General features: G+C 44.1%; 1 protein-coding gene across 1 annotated transcript; it reads right to left on the bottom strand.

The window, feature by feature from the left end:
* Window positions 1-8,883: 8,883 nt before the first annotated feature.
* Window positions 8,884-9,825, bottom strand: LOC102450500 (olfactory receptor 52L1-like). Its single transcript, XM_006127839.2, has one exon. The coding sequence runs from the start codon at window positions 9,721-9,723 to the stop codon at window positions 8,884-8,886; it is 840 nt and encodes a 279-aa protein (XP_006127901.2). The 5' UTR covers window positions 9,724-9,825.
* Between the last annotated feature and the right edge of the window lie 12,644 nt (window positions 9,826-22,469).

Genomic DNA, 22,469 nt, shown 5'->3' with positions numbered 1-22,469 from the left:
AGTAACAAAAAACGGAACTGACCGGGGCCAAAAAAACAAAAATAGCAGCAAAACTTAGGGTGGGGATTGATGGCGGGGAAGGAGTCTGGGTCACCTCCTGCCCCCCCTGGAATTTCTTCATGCCCCCCAGTTTGGAAACCCATGATGTAGAGGTTCATGAACTAAATCCAGAGGTCTTAGGTTCGATTCTGCCTGTCAACATTACTGAAGCAGAAATTTTAAAGAAAAAATATAGATCAAAAGGGAAAATAGTAAGCAACATAACTAGGAAGTTATGAAACTTGATAAGGCATGTTAAAGATACTGAGGAAATTCCATGCTTCGCAGGACTACGTATCACAAAAAAGAAGTTATTTAGTAAATTAAGAACAAAGGAATCCTAGAAAAGGGGTTAGGTCAGCTTCTAGAGGGTGAAAGGAATCTTGTTAATCTGTCTGAAAAGATAGACGTGTTCAAGAAATGCATTTTTCTTCATTGGCAAATATGCAGAGTAAGGTACACATATCACAGTGACAGAATGCGTTTAAGTCTATTAAGTATGAAAGAGTAGAACCTTAAACTGACATACACCAGAGTTACCGACTGTCCACACAACTGCACATCTCATTCAGAACCGGAAGGGTGCAATGAGGCAGCAAAGCAAAAAAATAAAATAAAATAAAAAAAAATGAAAAGGCAAATATAGGAATCATAGAACCATAGAGCTGGAAGAGACCTCAGAAGGTCATCAAGTCCAGCCCCCTGCCCAAAGCAGGACCAATCCCAGCTCAATCATCCCAGCCAGGGCTTTGTCAATCCAAGACTTTAAAACCTCTAGGGATGGAGATTCTACCACCACCCTAGGTAAACCATCCAGTACTTCACCTCCCTTCTAGGGCAGTACTGTGTTAAAGAGAAAACTAAATAAAGATGAAAGGAATTTAAGAAAAATTATGTTACGAGATTATGAAACAGTGGAAAAGCTGGCATAGGTTTTGTTCAAAAAAGATAGGAATGTTATTGATGGCAGTCAACAACATGGATTGTGGGAAAAAGCTTGCCAGTTTCATCCATACGTTAGAGAACATGTTTAGTTCACCAGGGAAATGGTAAACATGCAATAGACTTTGATTTCTCGGAGGCATTCCATTTAGTAACAGAAAACATCCCTATTAAAAATTAAACACTATAAAATATGGTTTGAGCACATTTTAAATGGCCCAAAAAAGTGGCTAACTTAAGAGACCTTGGAAAACAGCTGTAAAAAGGCCGGTGTCTGCGAATGGGGCTGTTTCTAGGGGGAGTCTACATGGATCAGTTCTAGACCTGATGCTAGCCAATGTTTTCATCTGTGATTTATCAGCAGGAATGAAATCAGCACAGATACAATTCACGGAGGACCCAGAGATTGGAGGATTGGTTAAAATAAGGAGGCCAGGGCAGCCATGCCAATTGATGGGGAAGATTTGGGGAGCTGGGCCCATGCAAATAAAATATTCTAACGCAGTCACATGCAAATTATGCTCTCAGAAGAAGGAATTCAGGGCCAGCCCACAGACTAGGGCACTGTGTTATGGAACCCAGGGACCCTGAAAAGTATTTGGGGGTCACTGTGGACAATCAGCTCATCATAAGCTTGCAATGTGATGACGTGTCCAAAAGGAAGGAGGGATCTCAGGGTGGATGAGTAGAGCAGTGGTGAGTTGGAGCAGGGGAAGGATTCTCTCTGCACATGGCACTGGTGAAACTAACGTATGATACACCTCATCCATGAGAAGTAACGGTAGTTCGAATTAGAGATCCTAATTCGAACTACTTACTCCATGTCGCATGTAGCCACGGGCACAGAGTTCAGACTAAGGGGGATTTAAAAATGGCGGCTCCCGAGAAGATGCAAATGAAGCCTGGGATATTTAAATCCCGGGCTTCATTTGCAACCCCGGTTGCCCTCATTTGCCTACCTAGCTTGAACTAACGAGCTAGTGTAGACATACCCTAAGAGACCCCCTTAAAGGAAAACATTCCTTTTCTCTCACATAGTTTTCCCTTTCTTTACTTCTAACTATTTGATGAACTATTTTTAAGAGAAACAACTCCAGCAAAATAAGTACCTTAGGGTATGTCTACACTACCCTGCTAGTTCGAACTAGCGGGGTAATGTATGCATACTGAACTTGCTAATGAAGCCCGGGATTTGAATTTCCCGGGCTTCGTTAGCATAAAGCCGGCGCCGCCTTTTTTAAAAGCCGGCTAGTGCGAACCCCGTGCCGCGCGGCTACACGCGGCACGGGCTAGATAGTTCGAACTAGCTAGCTATTCCGAACTATCTGTACACCTCATGGATAATTCGAACTATCTAGCCCGTGCCACGTGTAGCCGCGCGGCACGGGGTTCGCACTAGCCGGCTTTTAAAAATGGCGGCGCCGGCTTTATGCTAACGAAGCCCGGGAAATTCAAATCCCGGGCTTCATTAGCAAGTTCGGTATGCATACATTACCCCGCTAGTTCGAACTAGCGGGGTAGTGTAGACATACTCTCAGTAAGATAAAATCCTTTGTGTTGCCTAAAATCTTTGACCACATATTTTTTTTTAAAGTTGCAGAAATGTTATAAGCATGTCTATTGTTATGGAGATCAGACAAAGTAAACTAAAAGTGTTCCTTTTTTTTCTAAAAAGCAATGAACATCTTTATGAATACACTAATCCTCTGTGACTGATCAATTTAGAATTATGTCTGTGTTCCACCAAGTTTAAAATATGTCGTAATCCAGAATGGGTGTTTCATGAAGGTTTAAGAGTACATTTAAAATATAAAATCAGCTTAGAAATACCAATTAACAACAATAAAACAGCGAAGAGCTGCATCATGTATTCTGTAACATTTAATGTTGTGTTCAGCAGCACAGATGACTTGCCCTTACCTTACGTAGTTCTTGCAAATAAATCTCGGACAAACTTTAGGGTGCATCAAAAAACCTGTGATAGGCATTTTTATGCTCAAGTTTAGTGCTTTCAATTATGCACTTTTCTTCACCATCTGGTATATTCTGGAAAATAAGCTCTTTTTTAAAATGAAATTGTAGAAGAGGGTTATTTTTTCAAATGTTGTTTGTTTCATTTGGACTCAGGGAGTTGACTCGAGGGTAGTACAGGCCGGACCACTGGCAGAGAAGGTGGGTTGGGGAGCTTGTGATGTGTGTTACCACATTTGACAAATGACGATGAAAAATGGGAGAGAGAGCAGAAAGGAGCCACATTTATTCCAAGCTGGAGAAAATGACGGAGAGTGAGAGAGTTCCGGGTTGACGGTATTTACATGGATGGCAGAGGTCTTCCTGTCTGCACAGATAATCCATCTCCCTGAGAGATGGTAGCTAGGTCAATGAAATAATTCTCAACTCCATCGAATGTTGCCTTGAACAGAGTCCATGCTAATGGGAATGGATCTTTGCCCTTGCCAAAAATTTAAATAAAAATGCAATTCTGGTTTGCATGAGTGGAGGCAGAGCATACAAGCCATGGGAGATGGAAGAATCCCTCTTCTCTCACCCTCAGCTGGAGCACTGTGTCCAGTTTTGCTCACCAGTGTCTAGAAAGGATGCAGTGAAATGGGAAAGGATCCAGAGGTGAGTAACAGAAACGATCCGAAGGACGGAACGCCAGCCATGCGAGCAAAGGCTGGAGAAACGGCGTATGTTTCGTTTGCAAAAGAGAAGATTAAGAGGAGACTCAAACACTTTTAAGGTCGCCATCAAGAGACAGAGACAAGTTATTCTCTCTTGCCACACAGGGCAGGAAAATAGGCAATGGGTTCACAGCACGGCAGATTTAGATTGCAACTCAGGATCAATTTCCTAATGATAAGAGGAGAATAACAATAGAACAGAGGCCTGGGGGAGATATGGAAGCTCCTTCACTGAAGGATTTCCAAAGGAGCCTGACTAACCAACAATCCTGGATGACTAAAACCAAACACAACCTGTATCTTGGCAGCAGATTAGACCAGCTGGCCCGTGTGCCCTGTAGCTGTATGGTGCTCTGATATAAAAACCTAGTGCAGACCAGACCTTACGCACACACAAAGTGGACTCAGTACAGAGATAAGTGGGTGAAATTTAGAAGCCTGCTCGATAGAGGAGGTCAGGCTCGGTGATCTGATGACCCCGTCTAATAGTCCCTATGAATCCATCGATAGACAGTATAGATCAGATATTTATTTGTACGGGCGCATCACACACAAACAAGGGAACATTCAGCCATACTGAGCATATAAAACAGATCAAAGAAATTGGCATGAGAACTCCTTACCACAAGCACCATGGAGCAAAGAGTTGGGCTGAATGCCAATCAGAAACTGACTGGCTATGGTAGGTGGTGCTGGCGGCATGACCGTTAGTTTAGGCTGGCGGACGGCTTCCATGAGAATGTCTCATTTTCAGCTGCTTGTCAGTTTGCTGAGCGTTAATCATTTGGCCTGAAATTTCCCGAACTCTCAGCCCAGAATCTGCAGCAGCGTCCCACGCCGAGAGCCGGCACGGGGCTGTGCACTGGTTATAACCCAGCTCTGGGCCGTCCCAGTGGGGTTCGCTCAGCCTCTAATGGAGAAGCAGCATCTGAATGTAAACAGGCTGTAGAGAGGAGACTCCCTAGACAATGTCTCTCTTTCCATGTCTGCTCTTCTGGGCTCTTTATCCAGCTCTAGGAATAACCAGCAATGAAGAGCCTTTCCCAAAGGGAGATGGGAACTCTCGGGGTTTGTGCTGGGTCAGAGAGGAGTTGGCTGCTCTGTGCATTTCTGTCTATTGAAATAGTATCATTATTTAGTAAGAAAATATAGGATAATGCCTTCCTCTCCGCAGGGTCTGATATGTGGTGAGTGCCCAGGGTGGCTGGATAGATCATAGCAAGAAACATCTGGAGAAATATGAGTGAGGGGAATCATGAGCTTTCTCTGCAGATACGTGGGTCTGTAGCTAAGGCATCAGAGATCAGTAGTTCTCATCAATCACTAGCATCCTACTCTGCGAGCACTGTCTCGAGAGACGTGTGTGAGCATGTCAAGGAGAAACTGGACTCACTGTCTAGCAGGACTGTTTGTTAGGCGGGTGAGATGGACGGCCTCAGGGTGCAACCTGTGACAAGGATATCGCTGAGCTCTCTAACATACCAAATTGGCTCCCACTTACACTGTGAGTCTGTGGCAAGCCGTGATCTTTTTCAGGTCTTGCACTTACACAGCCATACACAGAGTGGGACTTTCAAGTGCCAACAATAGAGAAGATCCAGCCAATTCCACAGAGTTTTCCAACCTAGGATGCCAGAGCTATGTAATGTTGCCCTTATCAGAAGCTGGATCAGTATCCATTTATTACCCATCCCGTCCCTCCCTCAATGTGGAGGGGACAATGCACCATTACCTGTTCCTGAGCAAAATCCCCCTTTGCATTTCCAACAACACACTGTTCTAGGTAAAAGAAATAGAAACAGAATTATTTCGTACAGAAAGATTGATTTTAATAGTGATAAGCAACATTGTACAGATCAAAGTTGGTTCTCTAAGAAATAAACAACATTGAAATCCAAGTTGGTACACAGGAAGGAATTTGAAAAAAAAGTAATATTTCATCCTCGTTATGCAAACAGTCAACTTCCCACCCTATGATTCTATGATTCTAAGTAATGACTTCAGTACCACCTTTTATTCTTTTGCCATGTGGGGGAAGCTTCATTCTCAAAGCAATAGCACCCAGTACAATTATTAGAAATGTACAGACACAAGATGGACTACAGTGTCACATGAGCTGGTGACAGGCCTTTGCACGCTTCAGTGAGTCATAGACGGTGACATTACACATATCCTGGTTAGAATGGTCACAGGAGTCCCCATCTGGAGTATTGCGTCCAATTCTGCTTCTCTCCCCCCATTACTAACAGATGGTTGATGCCTTTGAGAGAGACTCGCAGAGGGCAACACAAACGATTAGGGGTTGGAGCACATGACCTATGAAGAGAGGCTGAGGGATTTTGGCTTATTCAGTCTGCAGAAGAGAAGAGTGAGGGGGGATTCAATAGCAGTCATCAACTTCCTGAAGGGGGGTTCCAAAGAGAATGGAGCGAGGCTGTTCTCAGTAGTGACGGATGGCAGAACAAGGAGCAATGGTCTCAAGTTGCAGTGGGGGAGGTCTAGGTTGGATATTAGGAAAAACTATTTCACAAGGAGGATGGGGAAGCACTGGGATGGGTTCCCTAGGGAGGGGGTGGAATCTCCATCCCTAGTGGTTTTTAAGTCCAGGCTTGACAAAGCCCTGGCTGGGATGATTGACTTGGGTTGGTCCTGCTTTGGGCAGGGGGCTGGACTCCATGACTCCTGAGGTCTCTTCCAGCCCTCAGATTCTAGGATTCTATTAAACAATCCCTCTGCTTTTCAGAGCACAATAGATACCCAGATCCAGGTAGACACAAAACAACACCTACATGTCACTCCCTACCTTAGTGTCCCCACCATTCTGGAGAAATTCTGAAGTTTGGTCTCAGTATGTTAAGATGTCCAACGCCAACCTCCTGCAAGTCCTAGCTTGTCCTCCAGCTGGAGTGTGACTCTCTGCCACAGCCACAGCCCTGCAACCAAAATGTCCCCTCTGCCATCTTAGTGCCACGCTCTTGCCCCAGCTTCTTCTAGTACAGCAAGCCTCTGTGTTTTTCAAGGGGTGGACCAACCCCTCCTCCCTCTAGTCCCTCTTCTGGGGAGGTTCCATCCCTTCTACACCCACTTCTCAACAAAGGAGAGGAAGAAAACTGGATTTATGTTGTTACTCCTTGCTTCTGTTCGGGCCATTCTCATTGGGTACTGATCATCTTTAATGATGATGTCCTTGTTGAGAGATACCTCCACCCTGTCTCCTTCCTCTTAGTACAAGAAGCATGAGGAACAAATACAGTAAAATCCCAAAGGCGTGAGAATAGTGATTGTTCATGCAATCAAACATGAGTTAAGAGTGCGACACAGTATATTCATGTCCATGAGTCCATTTCATAAAGCATGGGGGACATACATTTGAATGGACTAACAGAAAATAGCTCCCCAACAGCAATATCTATAGATACTTAGTCCTTCAAAAGGGCTAATTCCCGCAAAACGGAAGGAAATGATCAGTATAGGAGTTCCTTAAGAAGACTTTATTGGATATGTAAACCGCTATAATTCCACAGTCCAAGAAGTGGGCCACTTTGGCTAAAAATCTGGTTTAATGGTAAAGTGAAGACAGCAATATGGGTGGGGGAAAAGGGGAGCACAAGGCCAAGGAAGGGTTAAGCATCCTGCAGGATAAAAAACCCAAATTTATCCTTTAGGAACGTACTTGTAGATAGTGCATACATATCATTACATGTTAACTAGATAAATATAGGGTTCCTCTCTATGCTGTGATTATCGCTCCTTGACATGTATCTACAGATGATGGGACATTGTCTTACATTAATTGTTTTACCTAATTAAGAACATAAGAACATAAGAACATAAGAACGGCCGTACTGGGTCAGACCAAAGGTCCTTCTAGCCCAGTATCCTGTCTGCCGACAGTGGCCAGCACCAGGTGCCCCAGAGAGGGTGGACCGAAGACAATGATCAAGAGATTTGTCTCCTGCCATCTCTCTCCAGCCTCTGACAAACAGAGGCCAAGGACACCATTTTATCCCCTGGCAAATAGCCTTTTATGGACCTAACCTCCATGAAATTATCTAGCTTCTCTTTAAACTCTATTATAGTCCCAGCCTTCACAGCTTCTTCTGGTAAGGAGTTCCACAGCTTGACTACACACTGTGTGAAGAAGAACTTTCTTTTATTAGTTTTAAACCTGCTCCCCATTAATTTCATTTGGTGTCCTCTGGTTCTTCTATTTAGGGAACTAATAAATAACTTTTCTTTATCGGCCCTCTCCACACCACTCATGATTTTATAGACCTCTATCATATCCCCCCTCAGTCTCCTCTTTTCATTATGAGTGATGCCTTGGAAACAGAACTATATGGCAGATTACAGGATTACAGGATTGCCTGTTGTTCAGCCAAAGGCTCTGACTTTAACAGGGTTCACAAAAGAGCTAGATCAATTGTGGATCAATTGGGGGAGAGGTATAGCTCAGTGGTGTGAGCATTGGATTGTGAATTCAATCCTTGAGGGGGCCATTTAGAGATCTGGAGCAAATCTGTCAGGGATGGTACTTGGTCCTGCTATGAGGGCAGGGTGGAGGACTGGACTTGATGACCTCTCCTCTTCCAGCTCTATGAGATAAGTGTATCTCTACATATTACATTAATTCCTGGAGGTTAGGTCCATCAGTAGCTATTAGCCAGCCTGGGTAAAAATAGGGTCCGTAGCCTCTGTTTGTTACAAGCTGGGAATAGGTGACACTGGAGGAACTACTTAATGTTTCCCTGTTCTGTTCATTCCCTCTGGGGCATCTGGCATTGGCCACTGCTGGCAGACAGGACCCTGGGCTACATGAACCAGTATAGCCATTCTTATGTTCTTAAAAGAAGCCTGCATCGGTATAAAAGGCCCATTGGAACTGATCCTTTTTATCTCAGATCTGCTTAATGTTTCATACAGAGTCAGCCTAAGCTGTAAGCACTGAAATCCCAGCCTTCAGATAAACCGCCCTGAGCATGACGTTGGATACTGGACAGTAAACTACGGACTAAACTCTGCAGCTACAAAGCTCACAATCTACACTCACCTGTATTTATGTCTACATATATTGATCTTTTAACCAATGTTCTGTCTCGTTTATTATTTAATAAATGTTATTTTAAATAATAAGGATTCCAGTAAAGAAGGCCCAGTGCCACTTCACCAGCCCGCTCTCCCAGAGCTCAGTCTGAGACCCAGAGAGACAGGAGGAACTTTAAGATCCTTTATAAGTACAGATTAGAAGAAATCTGTCCCGGATCTGCCTGGTCCTCACCCCGTAGATGATCGGGTTGAGCAGGGGGGGCACCAGGACATGCACACTGGCGATGAGAATGATGAAATGCAGGGGCACATTGTGACCAAACCGGTGTGTGAGGGCGGAGAAGACAATTGGGATGTAAAAGGCTAAGATGACACAGACATGGGAGGTGCAGGTCCCAAACGTCTTGAGCCGGGCGTCCTTGGTGGGGAGGCGGAAGATGGCTCTGAGGATTTGGATGTAGGACATGACGATAAGAAACACATCCATGCCAATCACAGACAGTGCTTCAGAGAGGCCGTAGTAACTACTGATGCGGTTGTCGGCACAGGCCAGCTTCACCACGGCAATGTGGTCACAGTATATGTGGGGGATGAGGTTGGTTCTACTGTATGGCCACTGCCTGGCCAACAGGGGAAAAGGCAGTATGAGCATGGTGCTACGAAGCACTATGGCCAGGCCAATCTTGGTCACATTGTTGTTTGTTAGGGTGGTAGAATGCCTCAGGGGATGGCAGATGGCCATGTAGCGATCATAAGCCATGCCCACGAAGATCCCAGACTCCATCGTTGAGAACCAGTGAATGAAGTACATCTGGATGAGGCAGGCACTGAAATCAATCTCCCGGGAATTGAACCAGAAGATACTGAGGATTTTGGGCAGGATACATGTAGACGGGACCAGGTCGGTGACAGCCAGCATGCAGAGGAAATAGTACATGGGTTCATGGAGGCTCGGCACTGTCTTCACAATAAACAGGATGGTGAAGTTCCCCAAGATGGTTATGACATACATGGCACAGAAGGGGATGGAGATCCAGACATAGGCCGCTTCGAGGCCAGGAATGCCCAGCAGGATGAAGGTGGAGGAGTTGATTAAATCAGTGGTGTTGAAATCTGAAATAGAGCACATTAGGGAAGAAGGTGTCCGAATCTGAGGCAGAAAGGTATCCCCTGCATGTGTCTTCCTTTCCCCTGACTTCCTGTACGTGCCTTGAATCTAGGGTGATAATCCCAGTACAAGTACCTGAATGGAGAGATAATGTTAATATTAGACATGATGTGCACTAGAGGAGGCTGTTCTCATGGGTGAAACCGATTATTTGCTCTTCACGCAGTGCAAGTGACATTTTCATTATTTAGAGAAATGAATTATGAACAACTGATCCTACCAGTGCCAGATGAATATTGAAAAGTGCTCCAGGCCCTAATAATTCCTGCATGTCTTTGTGTGGGAAACTGTCAGAGGCACCTGTGACAGACACGGGTATGGATATTATGGATTATCCCTTATTTTCTGTTAATGCAATGAAAGCCAGGTTAGGGAGTCCAAACTGTAGGAGGTTCTTCTTTCACTTGCTTGCTCGTGAACTGAGATTGAAAAAAAAAGAAATTTGTCAGGGCACGTACCAGGGAACCATCCTAATGAGAACATACTTCAGGGAAAAGACCCAGGAGACATTGATAGCGGTTCCACAGGACAAACTGTGCTTTTCCCAGTAGTACCCAAAGACAATATTTACATGCTTACATAAGAACGGCCAGACCGGGTCAGATAAAATGTCCATCCAGTCCAGGGTCCTGTCTGCTGACAGTGGCCAATGCCAGATACCCCGGAGAGAGTGAACAGAATAGGGAACCGTCTCGTGATTCCCTCTCCTGTCATCCATTTCCAGCCTCTGACAAACAGGGACTAGGGACACCTTTCCTACCCATCCTGGCTATTGAGGGACCTCTCCTCCATTAGTTGCTCCCTCTCCTGTCATCCATGCTTAAAGAATGAGATGGAGAATATCATGTAGGTGGCCACTGACCTGCAGAGAAATCAGTCAGGGGCCGCACACAAGTGCTAAGCAAAACTAACTAACTAACTAACTAACTAACTAACTAACTAAAACTCTATTCGTGTGGCCCTCACACATCAGAGTCTAGGGAGCCCAGGCTGGTAGATTTTGTGTGCTTCAGCCTCACATCCGTCCCCAGGCCTGGGGTTCGTTTCCCCTCCTCTACAGCATGAGCTATAAAGCCAGCTGGCTCCCAGCTAAGGCTAAAGAGCAAACTCATTCTCGCTCTCTGTACGTGGTCTAAGTGCCACCACATGGGACCATGACCCACACCCCAGAAGTGTGTGGGTGACATATGCACTCATTTGCACATAGCTAGCATTGAAGACATTTTTGAGACGGGCTATGACAATGAGGATTCTGTCCTATTTGGACATACTGAAAATCTTAGACTGTCTAGCTTTCAGAAGACACAAAGAAGGAGCCATATGATGGAGATCAGAATCCATAATGGAGCTGAATCCATTCAAATGAGCAGACAGAGACGAGTTCCCAATTAGTAAGAGCTTCAGATACTTGGTGCTTCCAAAGACCTAGTTCCTCAAAGTCTAGGCAAATTATCAGTAAATCGGATTGGAAGGAAAAATTCAGAGAAACAAATGGGAATGAAAATTGGGTGTTCCTTAAGTAGAGTTGATGAGACAGGATTCCATGGTCAAGGAGTTGGACAACTTTGGCTCAAAAACCGATTCGGTGAGAAATGGAAGGTAGCAAATTGGTGTGTAAGTAATCTATAATAAATGGAAAGAAAGAGTGAAGAGAGAGCAAGCGATACACATTGAAAGTGGTGAAAGTTGATACAGGACATTAAATATATGAGGAAACAATCTATGCTTGGCAGGGCGGGAAGACTTCTTACTCTGATTCCTGTAACCCTGATTATACAAGGAATAAGAGAAGTCGTAGGAAGAGTGCTCTGTTCTGAAATAAAAGCTGTGTAGACGCTCCCTATTTTGAATAAGCAATTTCAAAAAAAGCTATGCTATTTACATAGTTCAATTTGCATTGCTTATTTAGAGTTAAGCCCTGCTGTGTAGACACACCCTTAGAAAAAAATAAAAGGAACAGTTTAAAAAAAGAGTTGATAATGTTAGGAAGAAATGCAAAATTTGGAATAGTCTTCTTGAACAAAAGATTGCTGGGTTATTATTAATGCCAGTAAACAGCATGGTTTATGAGGAGCAGGTCTTGTAAAATAAAACCATTTACATTCTTTAATGAGAGTAAATATTTGATGGATCAAGAGAACCATGCAGATGCATCCAACTTTGATTTCTCTGATGGAGTTGATTTAGTAGGGGAGAACATTCAGATAAAAAAAATGAACAGCATGCAATATCAATCGACCACACTATAAATTAAGTAAAAGCTGGCTAACCGGTAAATCTCAGAAAGGTTTTGTAAGTGGGATTCATGCAGATAAGATGTTTCAATACAATCAAATGGAAAATTTCCCTCTCAGATGCAGGTCTGACTCACAACCCATGACACTGTATTTTGGAGCACACAGACCTTGAAAAAGATTTAATGGTTGCTCTGGACAAACAACTCATCTAGAGCTCCCAGTGCAATGTTGTGTCCCAAAAGACTGCTGGGATCCTTGGATGCATAAACAGAAGTGGTGAGATGGAGCAAGAGAAGGTCTGTATCTCTGCACGTAGCATTGATGAAACTGACAGGCTACGTCTAGACTGGCAGGATTGTCCACAAATGCTTTTAACGGAAACGTTTTTCCATTAAAAGCATTTGCAGAAAAGAGCGTCTAGATTGGCACGGATGCTTTTGCGCAAAAGCACTTTTCGCGGAAAAGCATCTGTGCCAATCTAGATGCGGTTTTGCGCAAGAAAGCCCCGATCGCCATTTTCACCATCGGGGCTTTTTTGTGCAAAACAGTCCTGAGCTGTCTACACTGTCCCTCTTGCGCAAATACATTTGCGCAAGAGGGCTTTTTCCCGAACAGGAGCATCATAGTATTTGTGGAAGAACACTGACAATCTTACATTAGATCGTCAGTGTTCTTGCGCAAATTCAAACGGCCAGTGTAGACAGCTGGCAAGTTTTTCTGCAAAAGCGTCCGCTTTTGCGGAAAACTTACTCTTCTAGATGCAGCCACAGTGTATTGCCCCAGGGTCCAAAGTAAAAAATAATGTGAATCGGATTTCAATTGTGCAAGAACTTTTATACGAACATCATGGGGCAACACTTTGCAAGTATTTATCACTTTATCTCTTGAACTGTTCATAGTGTGAGACTCTAAGTTCAGTTTAGAGAAACAAAGATCCCCTGAGGTAAGTGGTTCTGTGCACTTGGGTTTAATTGAGAAAATTCCCATGAATGGGTAGCTGATTAGCCCAAAATTGCAATGTTATTTGCTCTCTCCTTCAGAACTTAAATGCTTTGACTCTATCCATGAAGAAAGGGTGTCATAAGAGGAGGGAGAAAACTTGTTCATCTTGGCCTCCGAGGATAGAACAAGAAGCAATGGGCTTAAACTGCAGCAAGAGAGGTTTAGGTTAGACATTAGGAAAAAGTTCCTACCTGTCAGGGTGATCAAACACTGGAATAAATTGCCCAGGGAGGTTGTGGAATCCCCATCTCTGGAGATATTTAAGGGTAGGTTAGATAAATGTCTGTCAGGCATGGTCTAGACAGTATTTGGTCCTGCCATGAGGGCAGGGGACTGGACTCGAAGACCTCTCGAGGCCCCTTCCAGTCCCAGTATTCTATGATTCTATGATTCTAGGAAAGTAGATCATATATGTATAATTACTGTGTCTCACAACCCACAAACAGGAGAACCTTAAATTCCATGGAAAGTCTGAACAAATAACACCGACGGGAAAAATGTGCATATATGTCCCATGGAACTCCGGGCCACAGACATTATTGGAGCAAAGGGAGTAGCATAGTGGGATTCGGGAATGGATTGGTCATTGTAGATGGACCTAGAGGTCCTAAGATCGTTGGCACCTTCAACTGGGAGACAAGCTTTTCAGTTGCTTACAAGTCTGCATAGTGTAAGCATTGGGACTGAAAATTCCCATGCAGGGGGTCTCCATTGACTTTCAAAGATTGTTTTGAATGTTTCAAAATGCAGGACAATGTAGCACTTTAAAGACTAACAAGATGGTTTATTAGATGATGAGCTTTCGTGGGCCAGACCCACTTCCTCAGATCAAATAGTGGAAGAAAGTAGTCACAACCATATATACCAAAGGATACAATTAAAAAAAATGAACAAATATGAAAAGGACAAATCACATTGCAGAACAGAAGGGGGATGCGGGGGGGTGGGAAGGGGGAGGAAGGACATTGGACAAACATCTCAGACACTTCGCCAAAGGATTAATGCCCACAAAACAGATATCAGACAAGATCACAAAGAGAAAACAGTTTCTTGCCACTTTAACCAGAAAGGACACTCTCTAAATGACTTAGCCACCTGCATTCTGCTACAAAGACCTTTTACATCTGCACTTGAAAGGGAATCCTCTGAACTGTCATTCATGTTAAAATTCGACACTTGCCAACAAGGACTTAACAAGACTTTGAACTATCTCACCCATTACCAAGACAGTTTCCCCAATTATCACCTGTAATACCATTAACTCACAAACATCCCACTCTCCCTACCTTTAATATCAGCAATTCACAGACACTTACCTTCCTTCCTTCCCCTTCCCACCCCCCCGCATCCCCCTTCTGTTCTGCAATGTGATTTGTCCTTTTCATATTTGTTCATTTTTTTTATTGTATCCTTTGGTATATATGGTTGTGACTACTTTCTTCCACTATTTGATCTGAGGAAGTGGGTCTGGCCCACGAAAGCTCATCATCTAATAAACCATCTTGTTAGTCTTTAAAGTGCTACATTGTCCTGCATTTTGCTTCAACTATCCCAGACTAACACGGCTACATTTCTATCACTATTCTTGAATGTTTCAGACACGCGAATTTGGCCAATTTCTCGAATGAGGATGGGTGAAGCCTTGCCGAGGATGAAAAATTCTTACAGCTATTCCAGTGAGAAGGCCAAAAGCATCCCCTGTTTCCAGCAGATAAAAGTCAAGTAACCCCACCCCTTTCCCCTGCAAGTAGCCAGATCCCTGGAATGCATAGGGAGGAAGTGACCATGTCTGTGCATTCATACACAGTTGGCCCTTGAGGTCTTTTCTCAAGTCTCACTCCAAGGGGAGTTTTCCCTTAATGGCGTCTGAGCAAAGTAACGGCCAGCGCCTCAGAATCTAGCCTTGCATTGTACATTGACTAACATCCTTTGTACTGAAAGAGTTACCAGCCACTGAAAGGCAGCTGCCTTAGAGCTGGAGGCCAGTTGCTGGGGTGGGGTAAGAGGAGAATCAGCCAGGAGGGACATTTTGCCCGTAATACTGGAGATTCATTCCCCAACTGACTTCCTCACTCATCCACCCCCCCCCCCCACCTTGCACTGGGTTTGTGGGGTAGAGGAGCTCCTCAGCTAGAGCTGGTACCTGTGAGTGCTGAGAGGGACGTGTCTTCCCTGGGAACCCCCCTCAGGCAGCCGCGTCCCGCACCTCTCTCAGCCCAGTGTCTGCAGCAGCGTCCCGCGCCGAGAGCTGGCACAGGGCTGTGCACCATTCTTAATATAGCTCTGTGCACTCCCAGTGGGATTGGCTCAGCCTTTAGAGGAGAAGCAGCTACTGGATGCAAACAGGCTGGACATCGGAGACACTCTTGTTATTGTCTTGTTCCATGTCAGTGCTTCTGTGCTATTTATACAGTTTTAGTAGTAAACAGCAATTAAGGGACCCTACCAAAGGAAGATGAGAACTCTTGGGCTCTCCTCTGAGGTACAGAGAAATTAGCTGCCCTGTGTATACTTAAAAATTATAGTTGGTTAATAAAAAAAAACAAGGGATAATAACTAGGTCTCCATAGCCTCTGATATCCTGTAAATGCCAAGGGCTGCTGAGTAAATAGTAGATGGAAAAAGCCAGAAAAAGATGCCAGAGGAAAGACATGGACACTTTCTGTAGACACATAGTGAGGTGGCTATAAGACCAGAGATCAGTAATTCCCAGCAGTAACTATTATCAGACTGTGGAGAACATTTTAATCCAGGATCCTCAAAATATCTAGCAAAGGAAATTCACTATAAACTTATCATCATTATATGGATAATAAACTTAGTCATAGAGAGTTGACGTGGCCAAGGTCACACAGAAAACAACAGAGCAAACTCAGGCTATGTCTGCACTATAAAGTTTTTCCGGGATAGCAGAGATATCCCGGAAAAACTCCACCGCATCCAGGGAACGTGTCTGCTCTTCCACTTTTTTTTTTTTTTGTGGAAGAGCAGACACGATCTTTCAGAAGTCCTGCCTCCCTCATTCCATGAGGAAGAGGGCTCTTCCAAAAGACGAGGTTTTTCCATAATTTGGCCCATTGTTGAAAGGCCAAATTTTGGAACAGGCTCTTCTGACAAAACCATCAAAAAATGTATGCAAATTGTGGAGCACAATTTACGTACCTTTTTTCAATAAATCATTGTACTCTAGACATAGCCTCAGTAATCTGACTTCTTTATTGTAACCATGATCCCTCTGTAAGTAACTGTGTGCATGACCAGAGGCAAATGGATTCATGGTCTATCAGGGCTTGTTCATTGGGTTTCAAAATTTTAGGTAAAAAAATGGGAGCAAGTATATTCAGCAAACCATCCTCTTGCCATTGATACCTTGCATGTCATACTTTGTATCAAATTCGTCATCAAGGTACATATGGGTGTTGCTTTGGGGCACCAAATGACACACCTGCCTTCTTAGTTTACTTCCCATGTGTCTATCACTGGTTAACCTAAGTCCTTGTTACTTTTTGACTATACAACTCCCATGTGTTGGAAACATTACAGGGTTGCCTACAGGTATTCTTGCAAGGTTCTTTGTCCAATTTCTCATTTTGTAAAGCATACTAGTGATCTCACAAGTCAGGGAGTCTTAGTGTCCAAAACTCTCACCTCTTCCTATCCCTGTTCTGACCCTTCTGGCCAGCTCCCACAGCTGCCTGCTGCCTGGAGAGTCTTCAGTCTGGTAATTAAACAGTGAAAAAATGTTCCATCTCATCAGCCCTATTAGGAGAACATAATTTTGTTAACAAGCCATCCAAGTAATAATGGAGCCATTTAACACACATTTGCCATCACCCAGGTATCTACTGTCAGTCTCTGAATTTGCTGACAAAGGGTATGTCTACACTACAGTGTTATTTCAAAATATCTAATTTTGAAATAGTTATTTCAAAATAGCTTATTTTGAAATAACTTATCTGCACACAAAATGCATTTCGAAATAGCGTTTTGCTATTTCAAAATAGGTATCCACACTGAGTGGACACTGAATCATATTTAAGGCCAGTCGGAACCAGGTCTAGCAGGGCATCAGGTTGGGAGTTACTTTGTGTGGCTACTGCCTGAGGCTATGTGAGGCCTGTGCTTAAAGGGACCCCCCCCTCCCGACAGCCAGTTCTCAGGTTTCCCTGATTGCTTGCCTACCTCGATGAGGGACAGCAAAGCATTTTGTCTCTGCGTGCTCTGGTTGCCCTCACTTGGGACACCACAGCACTCTGCAACATGGAGCCAGAGCCGCCCCTGGACACTCTGGTGCGTCTCTTGGACACATTACTGTGAGCCTGGCTGCACTTTCTGCAGGTTGCTATCCGAGAGGTCCATCGGGGGGCTGTCAGCATCCAGGAGGCCCTGCAGGAGAGCTTCCACCCTGAGGAGCACTAAAAGCCACCCTGGTCTGCCCCACTGGGGGCTTGTGCCTCATTCCTCCCTCAAGTCCTTCCTCTTACCCCTCCCCAACCCCCCTTCCTGATGTCAAATAAAATACATGTATTTTCATGAACACAAACTCTCTTTATTTAACAAAACTGGGGGGAGGGGGAATGAAACTCTGGTGAGATTGGGGAAAGGAGGCAGGAAAGGGGAAGAGAGAGGGTGGGAGAGGGGAGGGGGAAACCTGGGAGGAGGGAACTGGAAGGGAGAAGCAAGGGGAAGAAGCTCAGGGCTCACGGTTGAGAGTCTCACCAGACCAACTTGATTTTCATGCAAACCTGCTCCTGGGTTTGCATGTGGCCTTTGGTGGCCCGGCTGGCAGCTATCCTGCCATAGATGGCTGCGTTCCTCTGTCTAGTGCGGAGATCATGGATGTTGGAGACCCCCCCCCCGAAACCTGAATAAGGATCATGATCTCCACCCTGGACCAGGAAGGCGCCCGTCTTCTCCGGGCCCTGGCAGGCTCCTGGGAGCTGGCAGACTGCTCCTGGGGAGCGATGGAGGGCTGGGCTGCCAGTGGCTTGCTGGCTCATGTTTTGAGGCCACTGGAGCAGGGGCAGTGGCTGCTGGTTCTGGGATGGCAGGCTTGGAGCTGGCACAGGCACTGTGGCCAGAGTCAACCCCTTTAAGGGCTCTGGGGAGGGGGAGAAGAAGAGAAGTGTTCTTGATTGAGGCCAGAGTAGCCACCAAGACACCCTGAGAAGGCTGGAGGCCCCCTATTTCAAAATATGTGTCTACACAGCACTTATTTTGAAATAGCAGTTTCTAAATTGGTATTATTCCTCATGGAATGAGGTTTACCAAATTCGAAACAAGTGCTCCTCTATTTCGAATTAATTTAGAAATAACAGAATGGCTGGATAGAATAACGGCTGTTATTTCGAAATAACTTTACTGTGTAGACATACCCAAACTGTTATGCTCTACTGTAATATTGATTCAAAACATGTTAGTCTGCAGGACCATAGTTTAACATTTGCTTTCAAATATTTCATTAGCGTGTGGCTGAAGAGTATAGAATCATAGAACTCTAGAGCTGGAAGGGACCTTGAGAGGTCATCGAGTCCAATCACCTGCCCTCATGCAGGACCAAGCCCCTATAAAACCTGCTTTTGAATATCTCCAGTGATGGAGAGTCCACAATCTCCCTAGGCAATTTATTCCAGTGTTTAACCATCCTTGCTTCTAAAGTTTTTCTGGCTTCTCTATCCATCCCTGTAAATTTAATCTTCCTCCTTTTATCCTTCTACCTCTACCCCACCCCTTAAATGGAAACATTCCTTTTCTTCCAGATAGTTTCCCTTTCTTTACTTCTGACTATTTGATGAACTATTTTAAGAGAAACAACAACGGCAAAACCAGTACTTTAGCAAGATAAAATCTTTTGTGTCACCTGAAATCTTTCACTGCATATTTTTTAAAGTTGCAGAAATATTATAAACACATCTATAGTTATGACCAACAAGAAGTCCTGTGGCACCTTACAGACTAACAGATGTATTGGACCATAAGCTTTCATGGGCAAAGACTCACTTCCCCATGAATACTCATGCTCCAATAAATCTGTTAGTCTATAAGGTGCCACAGGACTTCCTCATTGTTTATGCAGATTCTTACTTACACAGACAGAGACGGTAGAGTAGGGGGGAGGGATAGCCTAGTGGTTTGAGCTTTGGCCTGTTAAACCCAGGGTTATGAGTTCAATCCTTGTGGAGGCCATTTGGGGCAAATATTTTTCAGGGATGGTACTTGGCCCTGCTGTGAAGGCAGGGGACTGGACTCAATGACCTTTCAAGGTCTCTTCCAGTTCTAGGAGGTAAGCAATCTCCATTAATTAAATCATTAGGTTGGGGAGCATGCCGTGTATGTTACCTAGCTGTAAGAAGTGAATAACAATGGAGCAGATACCAGGGAGAGTCATGGAAGCTCCTTTAATGAAGGTTTTCCAAAGGCACCTGGGGAATTGGAATAGGACCATGCACTGTTTATAATACAGCTCTGGGCAGTCCCAGTGGGGTTCCCTCTGCCTCTAATGGAGAAGCAGAACCTGAATATAAACAGGCTGCAGAAAGGAGACTGTATATCTGGGATTCTGGGCTCTTTATCCAGCTTTAGGAGTAAACAGCAATTAAGGGGCTTTCCCGAAGGGAGAGGAGATCTCCCAGAGTTTATGCTTGGTCAGAGAGGAGTTGGCAGCTCTGTGTATTTCTGTATATAGTTGTTTAGTAAGAAAATACAAGATAATGCCTTCATCTCCACAGGGCCTGATACTCGGTGAGTGCCCAGGGTGGCTGGATAGTTCACAGTGAGACACGTCTGGAGGAATATGATTGAGGGGAATCATGAGCTTTCTCTGCAGATACAGGGGTCTGTGGCTAAGGCATCAGAGATCCGTAGTTCTCATCAGTCACTAGCATCCTACTCTGTAGCACTGTCTCGAGCGACGTGTGTGAGCATGTCAAGGAGAAACTGGACTCACTGTCTAGCAGGATAGTTTGTTAGGTGGGTGGGATGGATGGTTTTGGGGTGCCACCGGTGACAAGGGTACCACTGAGCTCTCTGACATACCAAAATTGGCTCCCACTCACACTTTGAGTCTGTGACAAGCCACAATCTTTTCCAGGTCTTGCACTTACAGAGCCATGCACAAAGTGGGCCAGCAATAAAGAAGCTACAGCCAGTTCCACAGAGTTTTCCACCATAGAATGCCAGAGCTAAATAATGCTGCCCTGATTGGAAGCCTGATCAGTATCAGTTTATTACCCATCCAATCCCTCCCTCAATGTGGAGAGGACAATGTGCCATTTCCTATTCCTGAGCAAAATTTCCTTTTGCATATATATTAGGTAATAGAAAACAGAATTGTTTAGTACATAAAGATTGACTGTAAGAGTTAGAAGTAATAGCATACCAATCAATCAAAGTCAGTTATCTAAGAAATAAACAAAATTGCTATTTGTATACACCAGTAAGAACTTGGTAAAAAAAAAAAGAAGTATCTCATCCTCATTGTGAAAACAGTTCACCAATCTTTCATGCATAGCCGAGATATTCCTGTAGCCTGGGAATAAAGCCACAGTTGAGTCCTTGCTCAGAATGTGTTTCCAGGGGTTGAACTTGAAATACACTGAGGCCAAGTGTCTATATCAGTTCCACGTTTTTTTACCTTCTGCCACGTAGAAGGAGCTTCTTTTTTTTTCCAAGAAAAAGCTCCCGGCACAAATATTAGAATGGCACAGGCACACAATGGATTCCAGTGTCACATGAGCTGGTGCCATTCCCTTACATGTTTCAATGAGTCATAGCAGAGGCCTTTTCACGTATCCTTGGCAGAATGATCACAGGAATAGCTATACCATGGGAATACGATTCTTCTATGGACTTTAATGTATTCCTTGGCAAAAAAGGACCTGAGGATTGCAGTGGATGAGAAGCTGGATACGAGTCAACAGTGTGCTTTTGTAGCCAAGAAAGCTAATGGCATATCAGGGTGCATTAGGAAGAGCATGGCCAACTAATCCAGAGAAGTGATTATTCCCCTTTATTCAGCTCTAATGAGGCCACATCTGGAGTATTGCATCCAGTTCTAGGCCTCCCATTAAAAAAAGGATGTGGACACTGGAGAAAGCCCAGCGGAGGAAACAAAAATAATTAGGGGGCTGGTGAAGTAGACTATCCAGAGCTTCAAAAAGATTTAATGTTGATAAATGTAAAGTAATGCACATTGGAAAAAATAATCCCAACTATACATACAAAATGATGGGGGCTAATTTAGCTCCAACTATGCAAGAGAGAGATCATGGAGTCATATGGCAAGTTCTCTGAAAACATCCATTCTGTGCAGAGGCAGTGAAAAAAACAAACAGAATGTTAAGAGTCATTAAAAAAGGGATAGAGAATATCTTATTGACTCTATATAAAACCCTGGTACATCCTCATCTTGAATACTATGTACAGATGTGGTCAACTCAACTCAAAAAAGATATCTTGGCATTGGAAAAGGTTCAGAAAAGGGCAACAAAATATTAGGGGTTTGGAATGGTCCTATATGAAGAGAGCTTAAAATACTTGGACATTTCATCTTAGAAGAGAGGAAACTATGGGGGTGGAAAAAGTGAATAAGTAAATAAGGAAAAGTTATTTACTTGTTCTCACAATATAAGAACTAGGGATCACCAAATGAAATTAATAGGCACCAGGTTTAAAACAAACAAAGGGAAGGTTTTCTTCACTCAGTGCAAAGTGAACCCGTGGAACTCCTTGCCAGAGGATGTGCTGAAGGCTAGGACTTTAACAGAGTTTAAAAAGATTTAGATAGATTCATGGGGGTTAGGTCCAACGTTTGCTATTATCCAGGATGGGTGGGAAAGGTGTCCCTAGCCTCTGTTTATCTGGAAATGGATGACAGGGGAGGGATCACATGGGGATTACCTGTTGTGTTCCCTCCCTCTGAGGCATCTGGTATTGGCTACTGTTGGCAGACAGTCCGTTCTTATGTTCTTATGTTATGGTTGAATTAAGATTACCAACTTTGGCTATGTTAAGTTTGTAGCTACATTTGAAGTACCTTAACTCAACTTTTAGTGCTGTGCACACTGCAGGAAGTGGAAGGGAGGACACTCTTCCTTTGACTTCCCTTACTCCTTGTGGAAGCAGGAGCACCGCTCTTATTTTGAATTAGCATGTCTTCACTAGACCTACTCATTCAAACCCTTGACAGTAGCAACTTGGATCTTCTTTGTACTGTAGACATACCATTAGGGCTTCAAAAGGACTATTTCCTCCAAATGTGAATATAATTTTGAGGTTCATTAGATAGGTAAAAAGCGATAATTCCACAGTCAAGGAAGTGGGCAACTTTGGCTAAAAATCTGGTTCAGTGGA

Source organism: Pelodiscus sinensis, chromosome 1 (genome assembly GCF_049634645.1).
Source record: "Pelodiscus sinensis isolate JC-2024 chromosome 1, ASM4963464v1, whole genome shotgun sequence".
NCBI classification, from domain to species: Eukaryota; Metazoa; Chordata; order Testudines; family Trionychidae; genus Pelodiscus; species Pelodiscus sinensis.
The sequence above is the reverse complement of the archived record's forward strand: the minus strand, read 5'-3'. Positions and strand labels throughout refer to the sequence as shown.

Bases quoted from the DNA above. Each gene is read 5' to 3' on its own strand.
- LOC102450500 (XM_006127839.2), bottom strand. From the start codon at position 9,723: ATGTATGTCATAACCATCTTGGGGAACTTCACCATCCTGTTTATTGTG.